This window comes from Callospermophilus lateralis, chromosome 19 (genome assembly GCF_048772815.1).
Source record: "Callospermophilus lateralis isolate mCalLat2 chromosome 19, mCalLat2.hap1, whole genome shotgun sequence".
In the NCBI taxonomy this organism is placed as follows: Eukaryota; Metazoa; Chordata; class Mammalia; order Rodentia; family Sciuridae; genus Callospermophilus; species Callospermophilus lateralis.
Genome location: NC_135323.1, coordinates 27,923,035 through 27,945,341, shown reverse-complemented (window position 1 = coordinate 27,945,341; position 22,307 = coordinate 27,923,035). Strand labels below are relative to the sequence as shown.

The 22,307-nt window shown below is 52.6% G+C and overlaps 1 protein-coding gene across 2 annotated transcripts in view; it reads left to right on the top strand.

Annotated features, from left to right (window-relative positions):
* Positions 1 to 1,189: 1,189 nt before the first annotated feature.
* Positions 1,190 to 22,307, top strand: part of Hip1 (huntingtin interacting protein 1) — a 133,554-nt gene continuing 112,436 nt past the window's right edge. For both annotated transcript variants that reach the window (XM_076840947.2, XM_076840946.2), the window contains exon 1: positions 1,190 to 1,369. In XM_076840947.2, the coding sequence (XP_076697062.1) occupies positions 1,250 to 1,369 (120 nt within the window). In that variant the 5' untranslated portion in view covers positions 1,190 to 1,249. The remainder of the gene's footprint in view (positions 1,370 to 22,307) is intronic.

The window sequence follows — 22,307 nt, the reverse complement described above, 5'->3', positions numbered from 1 at the left end:
GGATCAAACCCTGTAGATCGAATGCAGGGTTTCGTGCATGCTACGCAAGAGCTCTACCACTCAGTCACACAGCCCCTGGAATATGGATTTTATCAAAAACTCTTAATTAAGAAAAATATTGTTCAGCGTGCCAGGGGCCCTGGGTTCAATCCCCAGCATCATTAAGCTCGTAGGTAAGTAAGCATATAATACGTTCGCACCACCAAATTGCATATTGTTTAGTACTTAAAGGCGTCATGCATTCTTCTGGGCTTCAAAGATTTTATTTTATTTTTTGGTAACACCCAAAAATCGGGGGTGAGGGGACCTGTAACTCTGCTCCGTATCTCCGCCGAGGAGCACTCTCCCTCGCCAGCTGGTGCCCTCGCCGACGTCGGCACAGGACGCGCGGGGTGGCCCTCAGTCGCGTGGGCACACAGAGTCTACAGGGGCTTCTACCAACAAGCAAGCCCCGGCCGGGTCCAGACGATGCGGGTCCGGGAAGAAGTCCCGGAGGTTCCCGTGGATCCAGCCCAGCGCCCCAGGACCGCGGCTCTCCGGTCACTGCAGGCCGGATAGAGCGCGGGTCCTGCAGGGTCAGGATGCGGGAGAGAGCAAAGGCGGAGCGCGGCTGGGCACCGGCGGCCGGATGCAGCGGCCGCGGCCGCGGGTCCAGCCGGCGCGGGGCAGCGCTCCCCGGCGGTGCAGCCGTCCTTCCCGCGCTCCCGTCCCGGGCCGGAGGGGAGTAAACAAGCCTTGCCCAGGCCGGCCGGGACGCCCAGGGGAGGCCCGACTCCCCGGCTGCTGCCCCGCCCACCACCGCGGGACTCCGGAGCAGCCCGCCGGGAGCGGGAGCTGCGGCGGCCTCGGAGCGCAGCGCGCCCGGGGAGCCGCTCAGCCGGCGGGGGAGGGGAGGCGCGCGCCGGGCGTGGAGGCGGGGCGAGCCGGGGCAGGTCAGGGCAGCCCGCTCAGGCCCCGCCCCGCGGCGGGACCTCGGTGACGGACGGCTTTCGGGCCAATCACAGAGCGCCTGCGGCCCCGAGGGGCCTGCCGGACAGCGCGAGTCGAGCGACTCCGGAGGCGGAGGCGGGGGCGGGCGGGGAAGCCTCTCTGGAGGGGGCGGGGCTTCTGGGAGACGGACGGCCCTCCCAGCCAGTGGGAGGCCGGAGCCGTCCCGTTAGCGCCGGATCCCCGCGGGTTGGGAGGGGCGGGCGGCGCCGCGGGGATCCCGGGCCGCCCGAGGGCCCCTGACTCGGCTCCGCGCGGCGACATGGATCGGATGGCCAGCTCCATGAAGCAGGTGCCCAACCCGCTGCCCAAGGTGCTGAGCCGGCGCGGGGTGGGCGCGGGGCTGGAGGCGGCGGAGCGCGAGAGCTTCGAGCGGACTCAGGTGAGGACGGGGGACTCCGGGCATCGCTGGGACACCCCGAGAGACGCAGTGTCCGGGAGGGGCTCTGAAGGGAGCGGGGGTCCTGCAGGCCGGGTAGAGGATCGGGCAGGGCGCCCGGGAGAGGGCGCATGCTGCGCGCAGACCTGGGCGGTCCCCGGGGGTCGGGGACCCGGGCATCCCTGCTGGCCTGGGCAGCGGGCGGGAGGCGCGGGGAGGGCTCCGAGGAGCCGCGGGATCAGTGTGGCCGCGGGGAGCTGGACCCGGCGAGCGCCGCTCAGGGGGCACCGGGAGGCTCCAAAAGGGGTCGATGGAGGGCCCCTAGGCAGGGGCAGCGCACTGGGGCCACTTGGGTTCGCGAGTGTGGGGGCGCTGGCCGGGGTGGGGAGGCGGGGGCCTTTCCTCCCCTCCTCCTATCGCGTCCTGGATGCACTGGCTTCCCCCGCCCCTCAGACCCCTTCCTTGGAGCCCCTGCTTGGCTCCCGCCGGCCGCAGCTGTCGGCCTCCCGGGCCGGGCCGAAGGGGTCTGAGCAGTGGGAAGGAATGTAGGAAATGCGACGTGTGGCGGAGCCCGGCGACTGACCGGGGGCTGGGGCGGGCATGCCGGGCGGGCGCCTGGCGCTTAGCTGCTGGTCAGGGTGCGCTGCCCCACGGTGCCCGGATTCCTGACTTGGAATTGTGGGTCCCTCCCCCACCCCCTGCAAGATGTGCCTGACAGATCGCCCTATTTGTCTGTCCTGACCGGGGCTGGGCGCCAAAATTCCTCAGTGTCAACAAAAAGCCACAACCCATTTTTAATGCACGATGTATTGATGGGACTGGATAAAGCTCACACGTTCATGGTGTCCGTCCCTACGTCTGCATGTAAACCCATTTCAAAGAGTACAACCCCTCTCTGAATTCCATTGCCAAAGTTGTACAGGCAGATTTCTTCTACTCTTGCTCACAGAGAGGAAATCTTTGAAGATCCTCTTGGTCTCCCACTGCCAAAGGCTGGTTCCCCGTGTTCTGCAAGTAAAAAAGATAGAAAAGATATCGAGGGCCTGCCTGAGTGTTCTATAAATGGAATCTTCCAAAGAATAAAGCTTTTTACCCCAGGGACTTCATCCTCCTCTTATTCCTGAAACCTCTGGCCCCACCCACGGAAGCCTCGAGAGTGTGCAATAGGGTCATCCGCACCCAGGAGGGAGGGAGAGAGAGTCATCCACACTGCCTCCCAGCCACCTGGGTTTGGGGCTTGTTCTCTGACTTTGGGAACTGGACTCTTGAGAAAAGGGAAGTTTTCTGTTGACCTTGGGCATTGCTGCCCTGACTGGCTACCTGGTCATGTGAGGCTTCTTCCTCCTCAAAACAGGGTGCATATATTCTTTTTTATTTTTATTTTTTCGGGTACTGGAAATTGAACGCAGAGTTCTTTACCACTGAGTTACATCCCCAGATCTTTTTATTTTTTATTTTGAGGCAGGGTCTTGCTAAGTTGCTGAGGTTGTCCCCCAAACGGGTCATCCTCCTGCCTCAGCCTCCTGAGTATCTGGGATTATAGGCACGTGCCACCATGACTGACTTTTCTTTCTTTTATTTGAAAGAGGAAAAGAAACAGATGTTATTTTATAACAGCCCATTCCTTCTAAAGTCTCAGATAAGTCAAAATTGGAGTGATAGAGAAATGACACATAAGAGTTTGACTCATTATAGTGATAGAAATTAGGTTTGTGAAATTTCCAGCCATGACTGGCATGTCCCCCTAGCTATCCAGGGACAGCCCAACAAGGAGAGTGTAGGTCAGTGTTTCCTGGTATTTTATATTCTGTGGTACACTTGTAATTGGCCAGATTGGCTGTGCGTGCACATGCATGTGTGTGTGTGTGTGTGTGTGTGTGTGTGTAGGAGGTGTAGACTGTAGCAAGAAGAGTTTTCTGTTGTCAACTCTTTAGGGGAATAGGAGAGTAATGCAGAAAACAAAACAAAACAAAAACAAACAAATAAACCACACACAACAGTTTTAAAACCTAGCATTAGTCAGTCTGCAAAATTTGTTTATTTTTAATGGCTACCTATGAAATATATTAGAAGATACCAAAGTGAATTAGAAAAAAAAAATTAATGAGCTAAGAGACCAAGAGAATCATTCAAGGTATAATAATAATTGTAACTAATTATTAGTTTGGGCACCATTCCAAATATAGTACTTTATGGTATTACTTTCTTTAATCTGGGCAAGTACTGGCGAGGTGGGTATCAGCCACATTTTGCTCTGCGGAAATGGAAGCATAGAGTGGTTAAGTGACTTGCCAGAGGTCACACAGCTGGAAGTAGTCCCAACCTTGAAGGACTGCCTCTAAGCATGGGACACATTATTGGCCTTGGCTAGAAGACATTGGGCATGTGTGATATGGATGGGCTGTGACACCTCAGGAAAGTTGTTTAAACTTCCTAAGCCTCAGTATCCTTGTTGTAATAATAATAATAAATAATAATAATAATAATATTTACCTTGTGGGCTTATGGTGGGGATTACATTAAATAACATGCAGAGGAGTTTGCAAAGTGGAGCATAATTCAGTGATTATTATAATCCGCCTGGGGAGATGAGGCACAAGAGAGGAAGCTGCAGCTTACTGTGCCAGTTGTGATGGTCACTTCTGGGGAGGGACAGGTAGCTGGGCAGTAACCCCTGCACAGGGATGAAGAGTGGCCTGTGGGGGGAGAAGGTGGTGCCCTCTGATATGTGACAGAGCGTATCAGCAACAGGGAAGGCAGAAGAAGCAGCCGCAGGCAGAGAGATCCGAGTGGGCGCAGAGGAGGTTCGTGGGCTGAGACCAATGGTGAGGTGGAGAGAGGGCCGAGGTGGCCGGCCTCAGGACCCTGGACCGTCATTGTGTCTCTGTGTGGCCTGTGGTAAACTCTGCCTCCCCTTGCAGTCCCTGCATCCCAGGGCTGGAGGCTTTTGTAAGGTGGGTACTGGGTTGGGGGGGATGTCTGTTAGCACCTGCAGGGCAGCCCTGGGCCCCGCGGCCTCAGGAACTCGTGGGTGTTTTTTCCTAATGGCCCCAAGTTCCCTCCTGGTCAGCCTCTCAAGTGCTGTCCTCCGACTTCATATGGCCACTGTCCCTGCCAGCATGGGGACCACCGGCCCTCCTGTGGCTTAGTGGTTGCTGCAGCCCTGTCTCTGGCCAGCTGTCCCTTCCGCACATCACAGTCTGGGAAGCACATTCCAGTTTAGAAAGCAAGTTTTTAGCCATCACGGGGAGGGGGTGGTGGTGGCTGCATAATGGTTGGGTATGATCATTGTCATTTTATAGAGGAGGATGTTGTGACTCAGGGCTTGGCGCCTTGCTCAGGTCATCCTATTGGTGGGTAAAAGGGTGGATCCAAGGCCAGGACTCGCGGGAGGCTCGAGTCACTGCCCTGTCTGCCACAGTGCCCTCCCGTCTGCCCCAGGGCTCCTCTTGCAGCTAAACACCTGGCTGTGTGGATTGAGCCAGAAAGTAGTTGGCACATCCTTTCGGTGTTCATTTGGGGAGCACAGACCATAGTGGGGATCCAGAGACAGATAAGGCATAGAGACTCTCAGGGCAGCTGAGAGTCCACAGGGAGCTGGGCTGGCCGTGGTGGGCACCTGTGTGGTCAGAGGACCCAAGACCCTGAGAACTGAGTTTTGCTGCAGGATGTTAGAACCAAGGCAGGACCCCAGGTCCACCCTGACCCACAGGGCTCAGCCTGCCTGTTAGCCAGACCCTACAGCCTGCTGCTGCACACAGGTAAGTGTTGGCAGGAGGAGAGGCCAGGGCTGCAGGGACATAGGACCCGGTGAGAGTCACAGCCTCTTTGGGTAGAGCTTACCACAGAGTGAAGGGTCTTGATGCATCTGTACCAGGAAACTAGGAGACTTGGAGTCTAGAGAAGAGACAGAAACAAGTGTTTTGTGAAGTCCTGCTGGGTATGAGGAACATGCCAGGGATTTTGATCCCTTATTCCATTTAGTAGCTCAGCTTCATATTCTTTGTGTGGTTGTTATTTATCTTTATAGTTCAGGTACAGAGAAGCTAAATGACTAGTCCAAGATCACACAGCAAGTGAACAGAGAAGCCATTTGTGCATGATGGCACACATCTTTAGTCCTAGCTACTTGGGAGGCTAAGGCAGGAGGATTGCTCGAGCCCAGGACTTTGAGGCCAGAATGGGCAACAAACATAGTGAGACCCCATTAAAAAAAGAAAAGAAAGAAAAATAAATCACCTGATCAGATGGCAAAGTCTTCTTCTTCCTGTGTCAGTGGGGGTGTTTCTGCCAACCTGATCATGATCTGCAGTGGATGCCCAGCTTTAGATTCACCAGATGTGAAGTTTTAAGCTAGGTCTAGAAGAATCCATGGCACACCTGAAAAACATCTTGAAAGTTCTTCAAAACAAGTACTATATTTCTGGGTCCTGACCTGCAGGGACTCTGTCACAGAGGTCTGGGGCAATCATTGGCCATTCTGAAAGTCCATGTAGTTCTCATGTATAGCCAGAAAAGGTGACCGGTGGCCCTGGAACCCTGGGGGCCCTGGGTGAGAAACCAAGATGGCCCCAGGCCTGCTTTAAAACCGTGATCTTAGGTCTACTCTCTGTCAGCACAAACACCCAGCGCCAAGCTCCCTGTGCCTCCCTGACCAGGTGTGTGGCGCGCTCCGGCTCCCTGAGGCCTGGGCAGGCCCCTCCTTGCTGGGAGAGCTAAGCCTGAGTCCTGTTGCCGTTTGCTTTACCATCAGAGGTGGCTTCTTGTATTTAAGGCTTTGTTCTTCTCTGTCCCCTCTTGGTTCCATTGGTTGGGATTGAAACAGGAAGGAGGCTGTGAGCTTTCTTCGGGCCCCTGGCTTTGTCCTCTCCTGGTTTCTTGTCACTGGTGGGAAGGACCTTGCCAGCAGTTCCTGCCCAGGTGCGAGTGGTACAGGCCTCCCGGGGGGCTGAATTTTCCAATCTTTGCAGCAGATTCATGAGTTGCCCGTGTTGAGTCCTACCTGAAAGGCTGGGGCCCAGACAGTTTGAAAGTTTGGACTCTGTGGTTTGTGTTTTGGATTTGGAATTCTTGCTGTGCACAGTGAGCAGTCTTGGGGACAGGACCCCCATCTAAACACAAGCCCGTTATTCTGTCTAACCTTGTACTCAGAGCGGGTGGGTGACTTTATGCCGTATTGTTGGTGCTGCTGTGTTGGACTGTCACCTGTGACACGAGGTCAGGTTCTGGTGGTGTTCCTGTCGAAGTTCAGAAAGTTTTGGATCTTGAATTTTTGGCCTAGGGGTATTCATCCTGTGCTTTCTTCCTCATCTGTCCCCCTGCTGCTGGGGACCCCTGGCAGGCTGTCCCCACCAGCTTCCCTTGGGCCTCCTCCACTCCTCTGTCCTCGCCTCTGACCCTGTCTGTTCTCACCTCTACAATGGCGCCAGCTCCCCACCTCTCCCTCCGGACTCCCTCACTCCAAACCGCTTCCCCAGACGCTTTCCCCTTCTTCTCTCTGGTGTCAGTTCCCCTTCCCTCCGGTTGACTGGGACTTGGTCTGTCCCCTGCTCCTTTGCTCCCTGTCCTTCTCCAGGGTCAGCTCCTGCAGCCTGGTCGCAGCCAGACCCTGTATTCAAGTGACTTGGGGCCTTAGCCACAGTGTGGTGCCCACGTGTGGCTCCCCTTGCACGGGCAGCTCTGGGTCTCCTTGTGCAGGGGGGTGCTGGTGGGAGACAGGCCCCCGTTTCTGTCTGCCAGATGGAGAAGCTGGGGGCGGGGCGCACACCTGTGCTCCTGGCAGGAGGATCGCTAGAGCCCAGGGGTTCGGGGTCCACCCGACAACATAGTGAGACCTCATCTTGAAACAAAGAAGGGAAAAACCAAAACCAAACAAAACCCAAACCAAGGCGGGGTAACGAGCTGTTGCAGGACTTCCGCTTTTCCTTTGCACGTTTTGAGATTTTCCCTCTGTCTCCTTTGGTGTCCCCAATGATGGCACTACCAAGTGACTGCCCTGTGCCCGGGAAGCCCCTGAGCTAGGCGGGGGCCACGCAGGAGAGTGTCTGTCTCTGGCATCTAGAAGAAGACAAAGGACCTGGGGTGGGTCAGCCGAGTCTCCGAGAAGTGGGGCACCTCCTGAGTATCCCGAAACGTGGGTTTGCTGCCAGGGCTTCCGTCGGATAAAGGCCCTGCCAGGGAGGGAGATGGACTGGCCTCTTGTCCTGGACCCCTGGATGTGGCTGATGGTAGCAGGGGGTGGGGGTCCTCAGGCCGAGCATCCCTAAATCTGGTCTGAAGTGCTCCAAAATCCCAGATTTTTTAGGTACCAATAGGATGCTACGAGTGGAAAGTTCCACAGCATGAGACCTTTTTCATGCCCCAAATGATCAAAATTATGGTGTGAAGCTGCCCTCAGGCCACGTGTAGAGGCCTGCATGAAACATGACTGAATTTCATGTTCAGCCAGAGTCCCATCCCCCACATAATTCATATGTACATGCAGCTATTCCAAGTTACCCGCCCCCAGATTCACAAAAACTAAACCGCCTCCGCCTCCAGATTCAAAATCAGAGTCTGTCCTGGTCCTGAGCACTTGGGATCGGAGCTCCCGAGGCTGGGGTCCTAGTGCACCCCGGAGAGCAAGGCCCTCTGAGTGTGCTGCTGGGTTTCTGGTTGCAAAATGAGAGGTTGGGCAAGATTCCGAAGGTCCTTCCAGCTCTCACATGTTTTAGCTCATAAACTCCCCTGATCTGGCTTCTACACTGTGACAGGGACGTGTGTCTCCCCTGAGCTCCCATCGCTCCCTCAAGAGGAGCATCCAGCATGGGGAACGGATGACAGGGCTGTGGGGCTCTCAGAAGCACCTTGGGAGGGGATGGGGACTGTGAGTGTGGCCCTGGAGAGCAGATGCCCTGTCTGGGTTGGGTAGGGGGCCTTCCTCGTCTGGCCTGCCTGCCAGGTGCTGCCGGGACCAAGTGGGCGCCCATTACTGCAGCCCCAGACCTGGTGTGGAGCAGCCTGGGCGTGGCGGGACGCAGCCATGCGCATGCAGCGAGCCAGTGGCCAGCCTGCTGCTGCATGAAGTAGCCTGGTGGCCTGGAGAGGGGCCCACTCCACCTCCCGCAGGGTGGAGGCTGCTTCCTGTTTTCCTGCCTGGGCAGGCAGGGAGGAGCCCGTTCCCGGCCCTGGGCAGCCCCGTCTGACGTTGGTGAGGGCAGAGGGACCGACTCTGAAGGTGGCCGTGGCTCAGACTGCAAACCAGAGAAGGGCGTATTTCTTGGATTAGAAAGATTGCTGCCGCAGCCTCTGCGGAGACCACCAGGAGACAGCCCGAGAGACCGCCCGTCTGCACGGGCAGCAGCCAGTTTTGCTTCTGACTTAACAACAGCTACTCCTGTTTGTGGTCCCGGAGCATGTTTACACATAAGCTCTTTGAAGCCACAGACAACTGTGCAATCCACAGCTTTCAGATATGGACACTGAGGCTCAGAGAGGTTAAGCGACTTGCCTAAGTGCACTCACGAAGGGGCAGAACTGAGGTTTAAACCTGTGGTGTCTGATCCCAGATGTTCTGCTTTTCCCTTTAAAGCGGAAGCCTGGTCTGTGGCTGGTAACTTAGAAATGGTTTTGTTTCTAAGTCTTTTTCAATGGACTTACTTGGACATTTAAGATTCCTCCCAGAGGAAAAGTTTTGTAACACGTAAGCCCATCAAAGGATCTGTATTCACTTGGGCACAGGGGTACATGCCTGTAGTCCCAGCTACTCAGGAGGCTGATGGAGGACGATTTCTTGAGCCTAGAAGTTGATGACTAGCCTGGGCAATGTAGCGAGATCGTCTCAAAAAAGAAAAAAAAAAGGACTATATAAAGACATAACACAACCTAATGAGGAAATAAATGATTTTTGCAGGAGATACTTCATGAAAGAGGACAGATGGCCAGGAGCATGCAAAAAGGTGTGCAGCTTCCTTAGTAATCAGGAAAGTGTGTATTGAGGTCGCGGTGACATGCCCATCAGGATGGCTGAAACAAAAGTGGGGAAAAGCCCAAAAAACAATAAAACCATGAAAACCAGAGAGCATCAAGCATTTGCAAGGATGCAGAGCATGAGAATCCTCATGTCCTTGCTGATGGGGTCGGAAACGGGTGTCCACGCCGCGGAGTAGAGCTAACATTGTCCTCAAATTGAAGAGACACACTCGATTCAGCAGGGACACTGCTATGTACATACCTAATGGAAGTGTTGTCCATGCACCAGAAGATACTTAGAAGAATATTTGTAATCATTTGTAATAGTCCTAACCTGGAAACAACCCCAAAGTCCATCCACAATAGATGGATACATAAATTGTGACATAACTGGTCACTGGAGTACTATGTACTCATGAAAATGAATAAACTCTGGTTGTATTCAACAGGATGGATGAACCTTAGAAACATATGTTGAGTGAAGAAAAGGCAGACACAAAAGGATACCTTCTGTATGCTTCCCTGTATGTTAGGTTCAAAAAAAGAGGCAAAACAAAGCCAATATTCACAAGTGGTTGCTTAGATAGTAAGACTATAAAGAAAAAAGGAAGCCATTACCGTGAAAGTCCATTAAATCATTCTTGGGTTCAGGACAGGTTAGTGACGGGGGTAGGGTGAGGTGGGGGGTGGAGCATTTGGACCCAGTCTGCAGGCTATTAGCCTGGCAGAAGTTTGTGATAATTCTATTTTAGTGCTGGGGATTGAACACAGGGCCTTCCTTGTGCATGGGAGGCAAGCACTCTACCAACTGAGCTACATCCCCAGTCCTTGTGCATATTATAATATTTATATTATATTTTCAAAAGTTAAGAACAGAAGAAGTGCCTGGCATACTCCTGTAATTCCAGTGACTTGGGAGACTGAGGCAGGAGGATTACAATACACATTCGAGGCCAGCCTCAGCAACTTAGCAAGGCCCTAAGCAATGTAGCGAGACCCTGTCTCAGAATTAAAAAATAATACTACTAAGGGTTGGGGATGTGGCTCAGTGGTGAAGTGCCCCTGGGTCCAGTGCCCTATACAAAAAAAAAAAAAAAAAGAGAGAGAGAGAGAAAGAGAGAGAGCGAGAGCTCGAGAGAGCTCCTCCCAGGGTGTAGGAGCCAGGGTCTAGGAACCTGCCTCTTATCTTCCCAGACCTCCTTTGAGGGCTCTTTCAGATGCAGCCTCCTGTTGGCAGTGTGCCCGCCCTGGACGGGGAGCTTTGGTTTCTGTGCTCCGTGCTGCTCTGACTTGTAGCCGAGCCGAGACCTGTCATTAGCCTTGGCTCCCCTGCGTGTCCTGCAGCTGCCCTCCTTCCTCCCTCTGTACTGTGACACCCCAGCACTTAGCGGAAGCCCCCCACGGCCAGGACTGGCATCTGTTCCATTCAAGTGGAAAGTGCCCCTGGGAGGGCGAGGTCCCAAAGGTCCAGCTCCCGAGGCAAATGTTGGTGCCAGAAGGGCTGCAGGGAGCGACCGGGAGCTGGGGTGTCAGGAACAGGGGTTCTTTGGGGTCTCTGGATCGCGGTGTCCCTGGCCTCCCCTGCAGGGTGGTGGTTGGCATGGAGGCGGCTGTGTGTGACCTGCTGCGTGTGACCTGCTGCGCGCCTCCCCTGCCTGCCACCCTGGGAGCAGCGCCTTCTGTGTGGCTTTCCCTGGGCACGTCCCAGTGGGCGCCATGCTTTTCCCACTTCAGAACCAGGCACCCGGCTTGAGTTCCCTGAGCAGAGTGACAGGTGGCTCAGGGACTCCACCTCTGTGCTTTTGGCTCACGTTGGGGGCTGGGGCGCAGCCCAGCAGGAGAGCGTGTGTGGTGTGTGCGGGGACCTGACTGCCACCCCCAGCAGCCCCCACACGTGTGCATGTGTCTTTGTCACCTTGGTACCGAGGTGGGTCTTGAAGCTCACTATCTGGCCCCAAGCAACACTTGATAAGGGTTTGTGGGACAAAGATAAAGTACTTTGCATAAAGCTCGGTGAGCACCAGCCACTTTGGGTCCCAACTCCGTGACCCCAACGAGCGAACCCTGAATCTGAAAGTGCGCGGGGGGTGCATCCCCCGGAAGCCCCTGCCTGAGCCCCGCTCTCCGCCAGGCTGGGGTGTCCTCAGGGGCTTCCCGACCCCTGCTGGGTGATTCCAGGATGAGCCTGCTGGGCAGTCTAGACCCGGCAGGGTTCCTGAGGACAGTGCCAGTCCCCTGTCCCCTGAGCCTCCTGCCGCTGTACACCTGCTCCTCCCCCTCAGGATCTGTTCTGGGGAGTCAGTTGGGGAAGCCTCCCTGGTCCTTGGAGCTGACCTCCTCCCAGGCGTCTTTGACCCCCACTTGCTCTCCCCCCAGGTGGGCTGGCCACTGAGTCCTGCTGTCTCGTCCTCCACGCCCTCCCCAGGGCCTGCTGTGCCCCTGAGCTTGCCCAGCTCAGCTGTCCCCTCCCTCTGTGGCTTCCCAGGTGGTGCCTCTTCATCCACCTGCCGGACTCTTCTTCGCCCTGTAAGTCCTTCCTCAGGTCTACCTCCTCTTGGGAACCCCCCATGCCTACAGGCAGATTGACATGATTACAGATTGAGTGTCCCACCTGCACCTAGGGCCAGAGTGTTTTGGGTGGTGGAATGTTTGCGTGTCCATAGGGACCTCTGGTGCCACCCGAATCTGAACAGGAGATTCACTTCCATTTCCTATGCGCTCCACACACAGCCCCCAGGTAATTTTGTGGAATGTTTTACTGCCCCTGTATTCTGTCTGTGGGGTCACATGGGTCAGGGTAGAATTTCCCACCGTGGGGTCACGTCATGCTCAGCAAGTTTCAGATCCTGGAGCACTTTGGCTTTTGTAGCATTTCAGAGGAGGGCTGCCCAAGCTGCGTCTCGTACTGTGACAGTGGCTTTGTGGTCTGTGTTTGTCCAGGTCTCTGTCCCACAAGGGACTGTGGCCTTGGCTGAGCACTCGGGGACTTGGTAAATGTTTTTTTTTTTTGTTTTTTTTTTTAGAGAGAGAGGGAGAGAAAGAGGAGAGAGAGAGAGAGAGAGAGAGTTTTTTTTTTTTTTTTAATATTTATTTTTTCTTAGTTTTCAGCAGACACAGCATCTTTGTTTGTATGTGGTGCTGAGGATCGAACCCGGGCCGCACGCATGCCAGGCGAGCGCGCTACCGCTTGAGCCACATCCCCAGCCCGGTAAATGTTTATTGAGTAAACTCATCTTACCTGGTAGGGGCCTGATTGCATCGGATCGTTGCTATAACAAAATGCAAGAGGCCCAGTGTCCACTCTAAGGCAGGTGCCTGGCCCTTAGGTGGGCACATTTGGCCTCCTCCATGTCCAGCTGGCACAGAATTCTCAGTGGCACTGTGGGGTGAAGGCGAGTGCCTGTCATGTGGAGAACTCAGTGGGAGGGATCTTTTGAGGCAGCAGTGGCAATTTTTGTGTGTAGGCTCGTTGCCCTCGGAGCCAGTGGCCCTGGGCGCTGCTCCTGGGGTGTGTGCCACAGGGGGCTGGTGGGGGTCCCTCCGTGGCCTAGAAGTGTGGAATGGGGTGTTAAGTAGAATAACACTCCACTTCTAGCATATCCACACCCCAGTACTGTGACCTGTGAGCGTTATGTCATGTGGCAGAAGGGACACTGGATGGAGTAGGGAGAGGACCTTGGCTCACCCAGGTGGGCCCAGGCTCAAACAAGGGCCTTTGAAGGCAGGGAGCCTTCTCCAGCTCCGAGCACAACAGAAACTCTAAGCTCGCGGACTCTTTCAGATGGCAAAATATTTGCATGTACATGTGAGATATTTTTGGAGATGGGACCCAAGTCTAAACACGAATTTCATATGTTTCACATGCACCTTACTTGTATAGCTTGGAAATGATTCACCACCATCGCTGCCTCTGAGATGCAGGACCCAGGTGCAAGGACCAGAGAGAGGCCTCCAGTGGTGGGGGTGGCCGGGAGGCAGCCAGCAGACAGGGACCTCAGGCCGAGGGCTGCAGGGAACGATGCCCCCACGGCCGATGCGGGACGTGGGTTATTCCTGGGCGTCTCGTGAGGAAGACGGCTTTGCTGCCCCTTGACCTTTGCCCACTGAGACCCTGGTGGTCTGCACCCCAGGACGGTGGGACCGATGGCATTGTTTCCGGCTGCGGAGCTGGTTTCACACTGTTGTAACAGTGGCAGAAAAGGAATCCAGGGTGACAGGTGCCCCCGCGCTCCAGGTGAGAGGCTAAAGGACACCGTGCCTGGCCGCGCCCACGGGCCACCCTCAGCCTGGAAGGGACCCTGCTATTTCATCTATGCGCGGTGGCCGCAGAGCAGGACTGGCTTTCCGTCCCTGGCACTGGTTCACAGACGTTTTAGCCTGGAAGGGCAGCTCAGCAGCCTGTTTAAGACATTTTTCCTCTTGGGCCAGGGAATTCTTTGGTGTAATTCCAAGTTTGAGGATCACAGATATAATCTACTTAACCTTAAAAAAAAATCTTTTTTTTTTGATCAAATGCTGTGCTGTTGAAAAAGGCAGATGGGAGAACTCTAATGACGGGGTGGTGACGACAGCCATGCTGGGGGAGGAGTGGGCTGGAAGGCAGGAAGCAGAGGTGGGGTGTGTGAGGGTTGTCCTCAGGCCTGGCCTCCTGGGTGGGGGTCTGGGGCTTCCCAGTATTCCTGGGATTAGCTGCAGGGCACGGGGCGCTCCCAGAGCACTGGATTAAGATTTAGGAAGCCTTGCTCCTCCATGCTGTATGTGGGTCAGCTTTCTGTTACTGTAACAAACACTGGAGATAGGACCAATGTAAGGAGAGAAAAAGTTGATTTTGGCTCACAGAGGTTTCAGCCTCTGGTTGGTTGTCCCTGTTGCTTTGGGCCTGTGACTGTACAGTACACCATGGCGGGAGCACCTGGGAAGCAAAGCCACTCACCTGGTGGCCAGGAAGTGAAAAAGAGAAAGAGGAAGAGACTGGGATCCCATAATCCCCCTTTGAGAGCTCATTCCCAGCGACATAAAGACCTCATCCTAGACCCCACCTCTTATAGTTTCCACCACCTTCCAGAAGCACCAAGCTGAGGACAGGCCTTTAACACTTGGGCGTCTGGGGAACCTGCACATCCTAACCCAGCTCTGTGCTCTCTGTCCCCCGTGGCCCCACCCTGCGTAGGTCTTCAGCCTGGGACCCGAGGCGTTGGATGAGATTGCCCCAAAGGCTCAGGGAGTTCTCGTGCTGGAGTAGCCGTCTGTAGGAACATGGGCAGCACTAAGGGACCCTGCCCGTGTCCGCTGCCTTTCCACAACTCCTGGCCCTTGTCACTCAGCTCTGCTCTCCTGGTTCTCAGCTCTGGACACTAGGTTCTGTTGGTTGTCCCTCCTCCGTGAGCCCCTTCCTGCTTCCTGCCAAGTCACCTTGGCCACACAAACCTCAGTGGGCATTTTCTTTTCCCTTCCCTGGTTCCATCCCCAGGGCCTTGTGTGTGCCAGGCCAGCGCTGCACCCTGAGCTATGTCCCTAGCCCCCTCCTTACATTTTAAAACCAAACCTGAGGGTGAGCTGCGGCCAGCGCATGGACAGTGGTTTGCTAGAGCCCCCCATTGTCTTCCACCAGCTCAAATTCATCGGCTCGCCTCCCTGAGCCCGGTGTTATCTGAGGTGTGGTCTCATTTCCTAAAGGAAATTATGTGTCAGAAAAGGAAAACAACCCGCCCAGAGGTTGCACCTCACCTCAGAGCCTGGTCGGAGAGACCCAGACTTGGATCGAGGCCCTGAGGGGGAGCCTGAGCCTGGCTTTGGATCTAGATGGCGCCCCTGCTGCAGGTCCCAGGCGGACTGGCTGACCGATTGGGTGGGCATAAGTGAGTTCAGCTCGGCTTAGGAGAGCTCCCCTGACCTCAGCACAGGGACCAGAATGTCCGTCTCCTGGGTGTTGACAGGATTAAATGGCACAGAGCAGGCAGAGCGCTGGGCTGGGTGCCTCATCCAGGGTGCTCAGAACCACCAGCCTATTGCTGCTCTTCCTCTGGTGCTCCTGGCTCCAAAGTTTGGGGGCTAGAGTAGTCTTTGGCACATAGTAGGTGCACAGATGTGGACTGTGTGCACACATGGGTCTGGATTCCTGGTTTTCTTGCTCCCTGGTTAGGCCTGAGTTAAAGGTCACGGAGACAGGTGTATACTGGATGCCCCGAGTGTGCAGGTGTGCTGTGTTAGCTGGTGGCACCGGGACCCCCGGGGGATTACCGGAGCTCCCAGGGCCCACGCGTGACCTCCTCATACAGGACCTTGGGAGACCACATGCTGGGGGGGATCTGTGTGTTTCTGGATCAGTGGCCTCAGGAAGGGCCTCGTGGCTCAGAGGTGACGACTGGAAGGATGTAGGATGCAGAGGAGCCACCGAGTCCGCTACGGGGGAGGCAGAAGCAAGGTGCAGGGGACCAGGAATGTTGGCTCCAAGTCAGAAGTCGGGGTCGAGCCCAGCTGTGTCTGTTCCTAATTGCAAGGTCTTGATTTTTTGTTTTATGTTTTATTTTCATGAAAGTCAAACATGTATATAATCATACTCAGATAGTCCTACAGGCTTGTTTTTTGAACCTAGAGGCACTTAACCACTGAGCCCCATCCCGGCCCTTTTTTCTATTTTATTTAGAGATAGGGTCTCGCTGAGTTGCTTAGGGCTTCACTGAGTTGCTGAGGCTGGCTTTGAACTCATGATCCTCCTGCCTCAGCCTCCAGAGCTGCTGGATTACAGGCGTGTGCCACTGCGCCCAGCTCAATCCAGAGCTGATGTAACAGTGACATGATGGAGCGTCTGAGCTGTCTAGGGTGTCCTGTGACCTGGAGGACTTGGCCCTCTCTGACCCTCTCAGACCGCTTTTGGGAGCCTAGATAGAGACAGAAGTGATCTGAGGGCATTAATCATGTTCTGTGGGAAGAGAAAAAAAAATTCCTCTAAATCCCTAGAGAGACAATAACTATACCATAGGGTTGAGGGTGAGGACAAGGTCATCCCTTTGTGCCCTGTCCCAAGAGCAGCCCAGAGCCTGAGAATTTTGAAAATTAATTTCCATTTATTCTGAGTGCCATTTGAAGATATTTAGAATGGCTTTTGTTGTGGGAAAAATGGAAAATAAAAACCTGGTAATAAGAGTCTTAAAGGCCTGGAGGAGATTCCTGGCCATTGTTCTGCCCAGGCCTCAGGGTTGGGTCAGGACTGATCAGTGACTGCCTAGGGGACCCTCTAGCCTCAGTGTCTTCATGTACAAACAGTGTGGTGCACATTCCATCCTCCGAAATGCTGAAATACCCAAAGCCCTGAAAACCAAAAGTTCATTAGGAGCCAGACTTGCGGCTGTCTGGACCCTGCTTGGTCTTGATGGCGTCCCAATCTTAGTGTGCACGCACCACACTGCAAGGACATTACTCTCCTCCATTCAAGGGCCTTGCCCAGACCTCCAGGGTCTCACTTCTCAACACAGCCTGGTCCCCAGAATTTGAGATGAGACATTTGTTCCGGTGGTTTCTACTCCGTTGTGTTTTGGAAGGAGTTGAATGAGGCCCCTTATGTATACAAGAGGAAACACTGCTGCAGGCACATAGTAGGTGCTTGATTAGCACTGGCCATTGTCCTGACTGCTCGTTGGGCTGGGGATGATCAGAGAGATGGCCCCTCTGAGTCCAGCCATCCCTGTTCAATCAAGGCCATGAGGACTGAACTAGGAAGAGTGGAGGTGGGAGCTGAGCATGCAGGAGAAAGCCCAAGGACAGAACCGAGTTCAAGTTCTGACCGTGCCACTGCCACGGCCTTGGGCAGAGCCTTAACCTCTTTGCCTTGGTTTTCCCACTTGTATAATGGAGATAACATGTCTCATAGGGTCATACCCTCAATCCACTGAGACCCAAGATGGTGCTGTGTTAAAATGAATGGCCCCGGGTGTGATGGCCTCAGCCAAGTTCATGGCCTCTGTGGTTTTCTTGCCATAAGTGCAAAACATCACCTGTGTCATGAGAAAAAGTCAGACAAACCCATATTGAGGGGTGTTGCACAAAATACCTGACCACTACCCTTCAGGGAAAGGGTCAAGGTCACGAAAGCACGGGAAGGGTGAAGGAACAGGCTGGAGGAGGCCAAGCAGCTGGGCTGCGTCCTGGAGCAGCAACGTGGGAACACAGCGAGATGCAGAGTTGCTCTGTAGCAGAGCTAATAGTGGGACACCACGATGGCTTTCTTAGTCTGGTGGCCTTGTCTGTGGTGACTAAGACCTGAGGTACCACGGAAGGGGGAGCTGGGTGAAGGGCATGCGGGAACTCTGTGCTATTTTTGCAGTTCTTCTGAAGATCTAAAATTATCTCGAACCCAAAAGAAAGGATGGAGAAGTCCCTGTAGACCCTTAGCGGGGAGTCAGCGTGACTCCCTGGCCCCCAAGAGGTCTTTTATCTCTGGGGACACCAGAGATCCCCACAGGTTGAGAGACCAGACAGGCACATTCTGGGGAGGGAGAGTCAGTTCCCCAGCTCTGACGGGGGCTGCCCCACCTGCCCTGGGTGAGACAGAAACGGAGGGACGGAGCTGGGGCTTTGCCTGCAGCCTGGCAGATGCTCCCGTCACCTCCACCTGCCACAGAAGGTGGGCTAGGAGGCTCTGCAGCCAGGTGATCTTAACCCAGCTCCATTTTCCTCCATCATCCTCTGGCGCCCGCCCCGTGGAGATCCCCTCGTAGTCTGGGATGTTGTACTGACTTCTGGGCTCAGTGGGGGGTGGAGCAAGGGTTCAGAGCCGCAGCCATTGCTGGTTCCTCTTGTCCCTTCCCTCCTGGGCCTCCCCATGCCTCCAGGAGAGGTGTCCTGGTTCCCCAGGGCACTCACTTTGTGCCCCTCCAAGGGCCCTGTCTGTGGTGGCCTCCCAGTCCCATGGTTGTGGGTCTTGTCCACCTTCTGACCTCGAACCCCTGTAGGACATCGGCCCCGAGGAGACAAATGTGCTGAGAGTGAATGAATGAATGAGTCAGCGATGGAGGAGAAACGTGAATGGGAGGGGGAGCCACTGATGGAAGACGTGCGTCAGCGAGTGGGTGAGCCAGGAGTGCGGGGGTGGCCGCCTGCCTCTGCCCAAGGATCGTTGGCTGATGGTTGGGTCTCCTTGTTCTCCAGGAAGACTTGGGAAATGCTCCCTTCCTCGCTCCCCCGATGTTGTAGGTGCCAGGCCCCCATTTAGGAAAAGCAGCTGGGTCTTTTCGGAAGCTGTTTGGACCCCTTAGCTCTGGGGCCATTAGTCTATGGGCAGAGTCCTCCTGGCCTCCCTCCTGGTGCTGAGAACTTCTTGCCACAGGAAATCAGGCTCATTTTGAGGGCCAAACAGTGGCTAAATATAGCCTCCCAGCACAGATATTTAAAGAGCTCTGCTGTGATGTTATGTCTGAACAGGGAGAGGGAGAAAGGAACTTTTTTCTCTTTTTTCTATAAAGAAGAGAGTAGTTACACCAGGTTTTCTTGGGGCCCCTGCAGCAGGGCCATGGTTGGCATCAATGTTTCAATTATGGAAATGCCAGATGTTTATGGGGCCTGCGGCAGGCAGCCTGGGCTTGGCGTTTAGATCCCTGTGGCCAGGCGGGCCTTTCTGGGTAATCCCTTCTGGTCTCTATTTAGAAATACCTCCTGTCCTGGAGACTGATGCTGGGCAGCGTCCTCCCTGCCAAGCCCTGCAGACTGTGCCCCAGCCCCAGGGCTAGCAGGGACAGGTGGGGAGCCACCCTCAGAAAGCCCCCAGCCCAGGGGTCACTGTCATTGGTGGAGAAGCAGCAGGTGACAAGGGCTAGGGCCCTGGGGTCTTTCCTGCAGATGCAGAGGCTGGGGAACAGTTCATGCCTCGGAGAGGTCTGCACAGGGATCAGATCAGGCCCATCCCAACGGTATCCTCTGCTCCCTCCCCTGGGCTCTGTCTTGGGCTCATGGGGTGGCCACTGTAAAGCCTTTGGGGTGATGATGTTTTTTGTATCTCAAATGTCCCTTCTGTAAGTAGGATTCTCTCTCTCTCTCTCTCTCTGTAATTCTTCTGAACTTCCTTTGGGGCTGAACTTGTATCTCTTTGGGGAGAGAGAAACCAAGTATCTCTTTCTTAGAAAAGCTCAGGGCAGGAAGCTCTTAGCCTTTGGGTGTGACAGTATCAACATCTCACCCTCTTTTTATTCCCTCTGTGATAATTAAGATTTTATAACTAAGTTTGTTGGTGATCTGTATAGAAACGTTATGAATAACTATGAATAACTAATCTAGTATTAAAAAGCCTAAGTGGTGTTAATTGAGATACTTTGCCAAAGAATCGCTTGAGTGATGTTCTAACTTAACATTTGGAGGAATGCACACCCTCAGAGGACTTCAGAGCTCAGATGTTGAAAATGTTGCCAGCTTGTTAGTCTCTATGAGGAGTCAGCTGATAGTGCAGGATGTGCCCCATTACATCCTACCATTAACTATTTTGGAGAAATTCCAGACCTTTCCTAGCAGGATATTGCCATGGATGTACAATTCTTATAGGAAGACAAGAGACCATGTAGAAGACACAGAGACTAAAAAACAGAAGGAGGAGGAGGAGTAAAATCGTGTACTGGTTATATAATTTCAGCAAAACTGGAAATTAGTGGGATATTTGATTTAGGGAGGTTTTATTGGATAGAAATATAACAGTCCCCTAGCCAGGTGTGGTGGTGCACACCTGAAATCCCAGCTACTTGGAAGGCTGAGGCAGGAGGATTGCAAGTTCAAGGTCAACCTGGGCAAGTTAATGAGACCCTGTCTCAAAATTAAAAAATAAAAAAAAGGCTGGGGGTGAAGCTCAGTGATTCTGCAAAATGGATTCCACTGACTTAAAGGGCATTACCAGAAAAAAAGGGAAAAAAATATTCTCTAACATGATACATGACACAAATGACAGCATCCTAGCCAAACATTTCAAACTGCTCATCTGTCTTGTTTGTGTTGCCCACCTCTGCCAGCTCTGTTTAACACACTACTGGAAGTCCTGGCCAGAGCAGTTGGACAAGAAAATAAATACAAGGCATCAGAATTGGAAAGGAAGAAGTAAAATTATCTCTGTTCACTAAAGATATGAACTTATGACATGATTCTAAAGATTCCACCAAAAAACAAAACAAAAAAAAAGTACTGTTGGAACCAGTACACAAATTCAGCAAAGTTGCAAGATACAAAGTCAACATATAAAAATCAGTTGCATTTCTATTTGAAATGAACAATTTGAGAAGGAAGTTAAGAAAAATAATTATACTTCTAATAGCACCCCAAACTAGTAAACTACTTAAAAATTAAGTTAAACAAGAAGGTGAAAGGCTTGTACAGTGCTAATTACAAAGTAATTTTGAGGGCTGGAGATGTGGCTCAAGTGGTAGTGCGCCTGCCTGTCATGCATGAGGCACTGGGTTCGATCCTCAACACCACATAAAAAATAAAGTTATTGTGTCCACTAAAAACTAAACTAAAATGAAATAAAATAAAATTTAAAAAGTAATTTTGAAAGAAATAAAGACATAAATAAGTGGAAACACATCTTACGTTCATGAGTTGGAAGGCTTATCAAGGTGTCATTACTAACCAAAGAGCTCTATACAATTAATGCAATTGCTGTCAAAATCTCAGAAATAGAAAAGCCCATCCTAAAATTCCTTTGAAATCCCAAGGGACCCTCAGTAGCTAGAACAATGCTGGGGATAAAAAAGAAAGAAAAAAGGAAGGAAGGAAGGAAGGAAGGAAAGAAAGAAAAAAGAATAGAACAGAACAAAGCTGGGAACTCCTAATTTCAAAATTCACTACAGAGCTGCAGTAATCAAAAAAGCATGATACTGCCATATAGACAGACAGAGCAAGAAAATAGAATAAAACAAACCCTTATATATGGGATCAAATGATTTTCAACGAAGTGCCAAGACCATTCAATGGGAAAAGCCCAAACTTGTCAACAAATAATTCTAGGAAAACTAGATATGTGCAAAAGAATGAAGTTAGATTTATGTATTATGATAACTCGAAATCAACCCATAACCTCAATGTAGGACCTAAAACTATAAAACTCGGAAGAAAACAGGACAAAAGTTTCCTGACATTGGATTTGGCAGTGATTACTTGGAAATAACACCAAAGGTACAGGCAACAACAACAAACAAGAACGGACAAATTGGAGTTTTTGAAAACTAAAGATTTTGTGCATCAAAAGATGTGATCCACAGAGTCAAAACACAATACAAAGAGGGAGAAAATATTTGTAACTCATGAATCTGATACAGGATTCATATCCAGAATGCATAGCAAACTCTTAAAACTCAACAACAACCCTGTTCAAAATGAGTAAAGGACTTCAGGAGACGTTTCTCCAAGAAGATGTACCGATGGTCAGTAAGCGCATGAAGGATGCTCAGAATGACTACTTAGTGCAGTGTAAATCAAATCCACAACGAGACACGACTTTATAACCATTAGGATTGCTTCTATTTAAAACACTAAACAAAAAATAAGTACTTGAGAAGATGTGGAGAGAGATTGGAAGTCGTTTGCCATGCTGGTGGGAAAATAAAATGGAGTTGTGAAAAACGGTGTGGTGGTCTCTCAAAATGTTACAATGGAATCGCCACGTGATTCAGCAGTTTTTCTGGTTGTTTGCTCATAAGAATTCAAGGCGGGGTGTCTGGGAGATATTCTGTCACGCCAGTGGTATTCACATCAGCTAAAACTCGAAAGCCACCCAAATATCCATCCATGGGACCAGAGAAGCAAAATGTGATTCAGTGTATGTATACACAGTGGAACATCATAGAGCTTTTAAAAGGAAGGGATTTATATTGCCTGCTACAATATGGATCATCCTTGAGGACATTATGCTAAGTGAAACAAGCCAGTCATAAACAGACCAATACTGTATGATACAACATATATGAAGTACTCAGAGTAGTCAGGCACAGAGACAGACAGGAGATGGGTGGTTCTCATG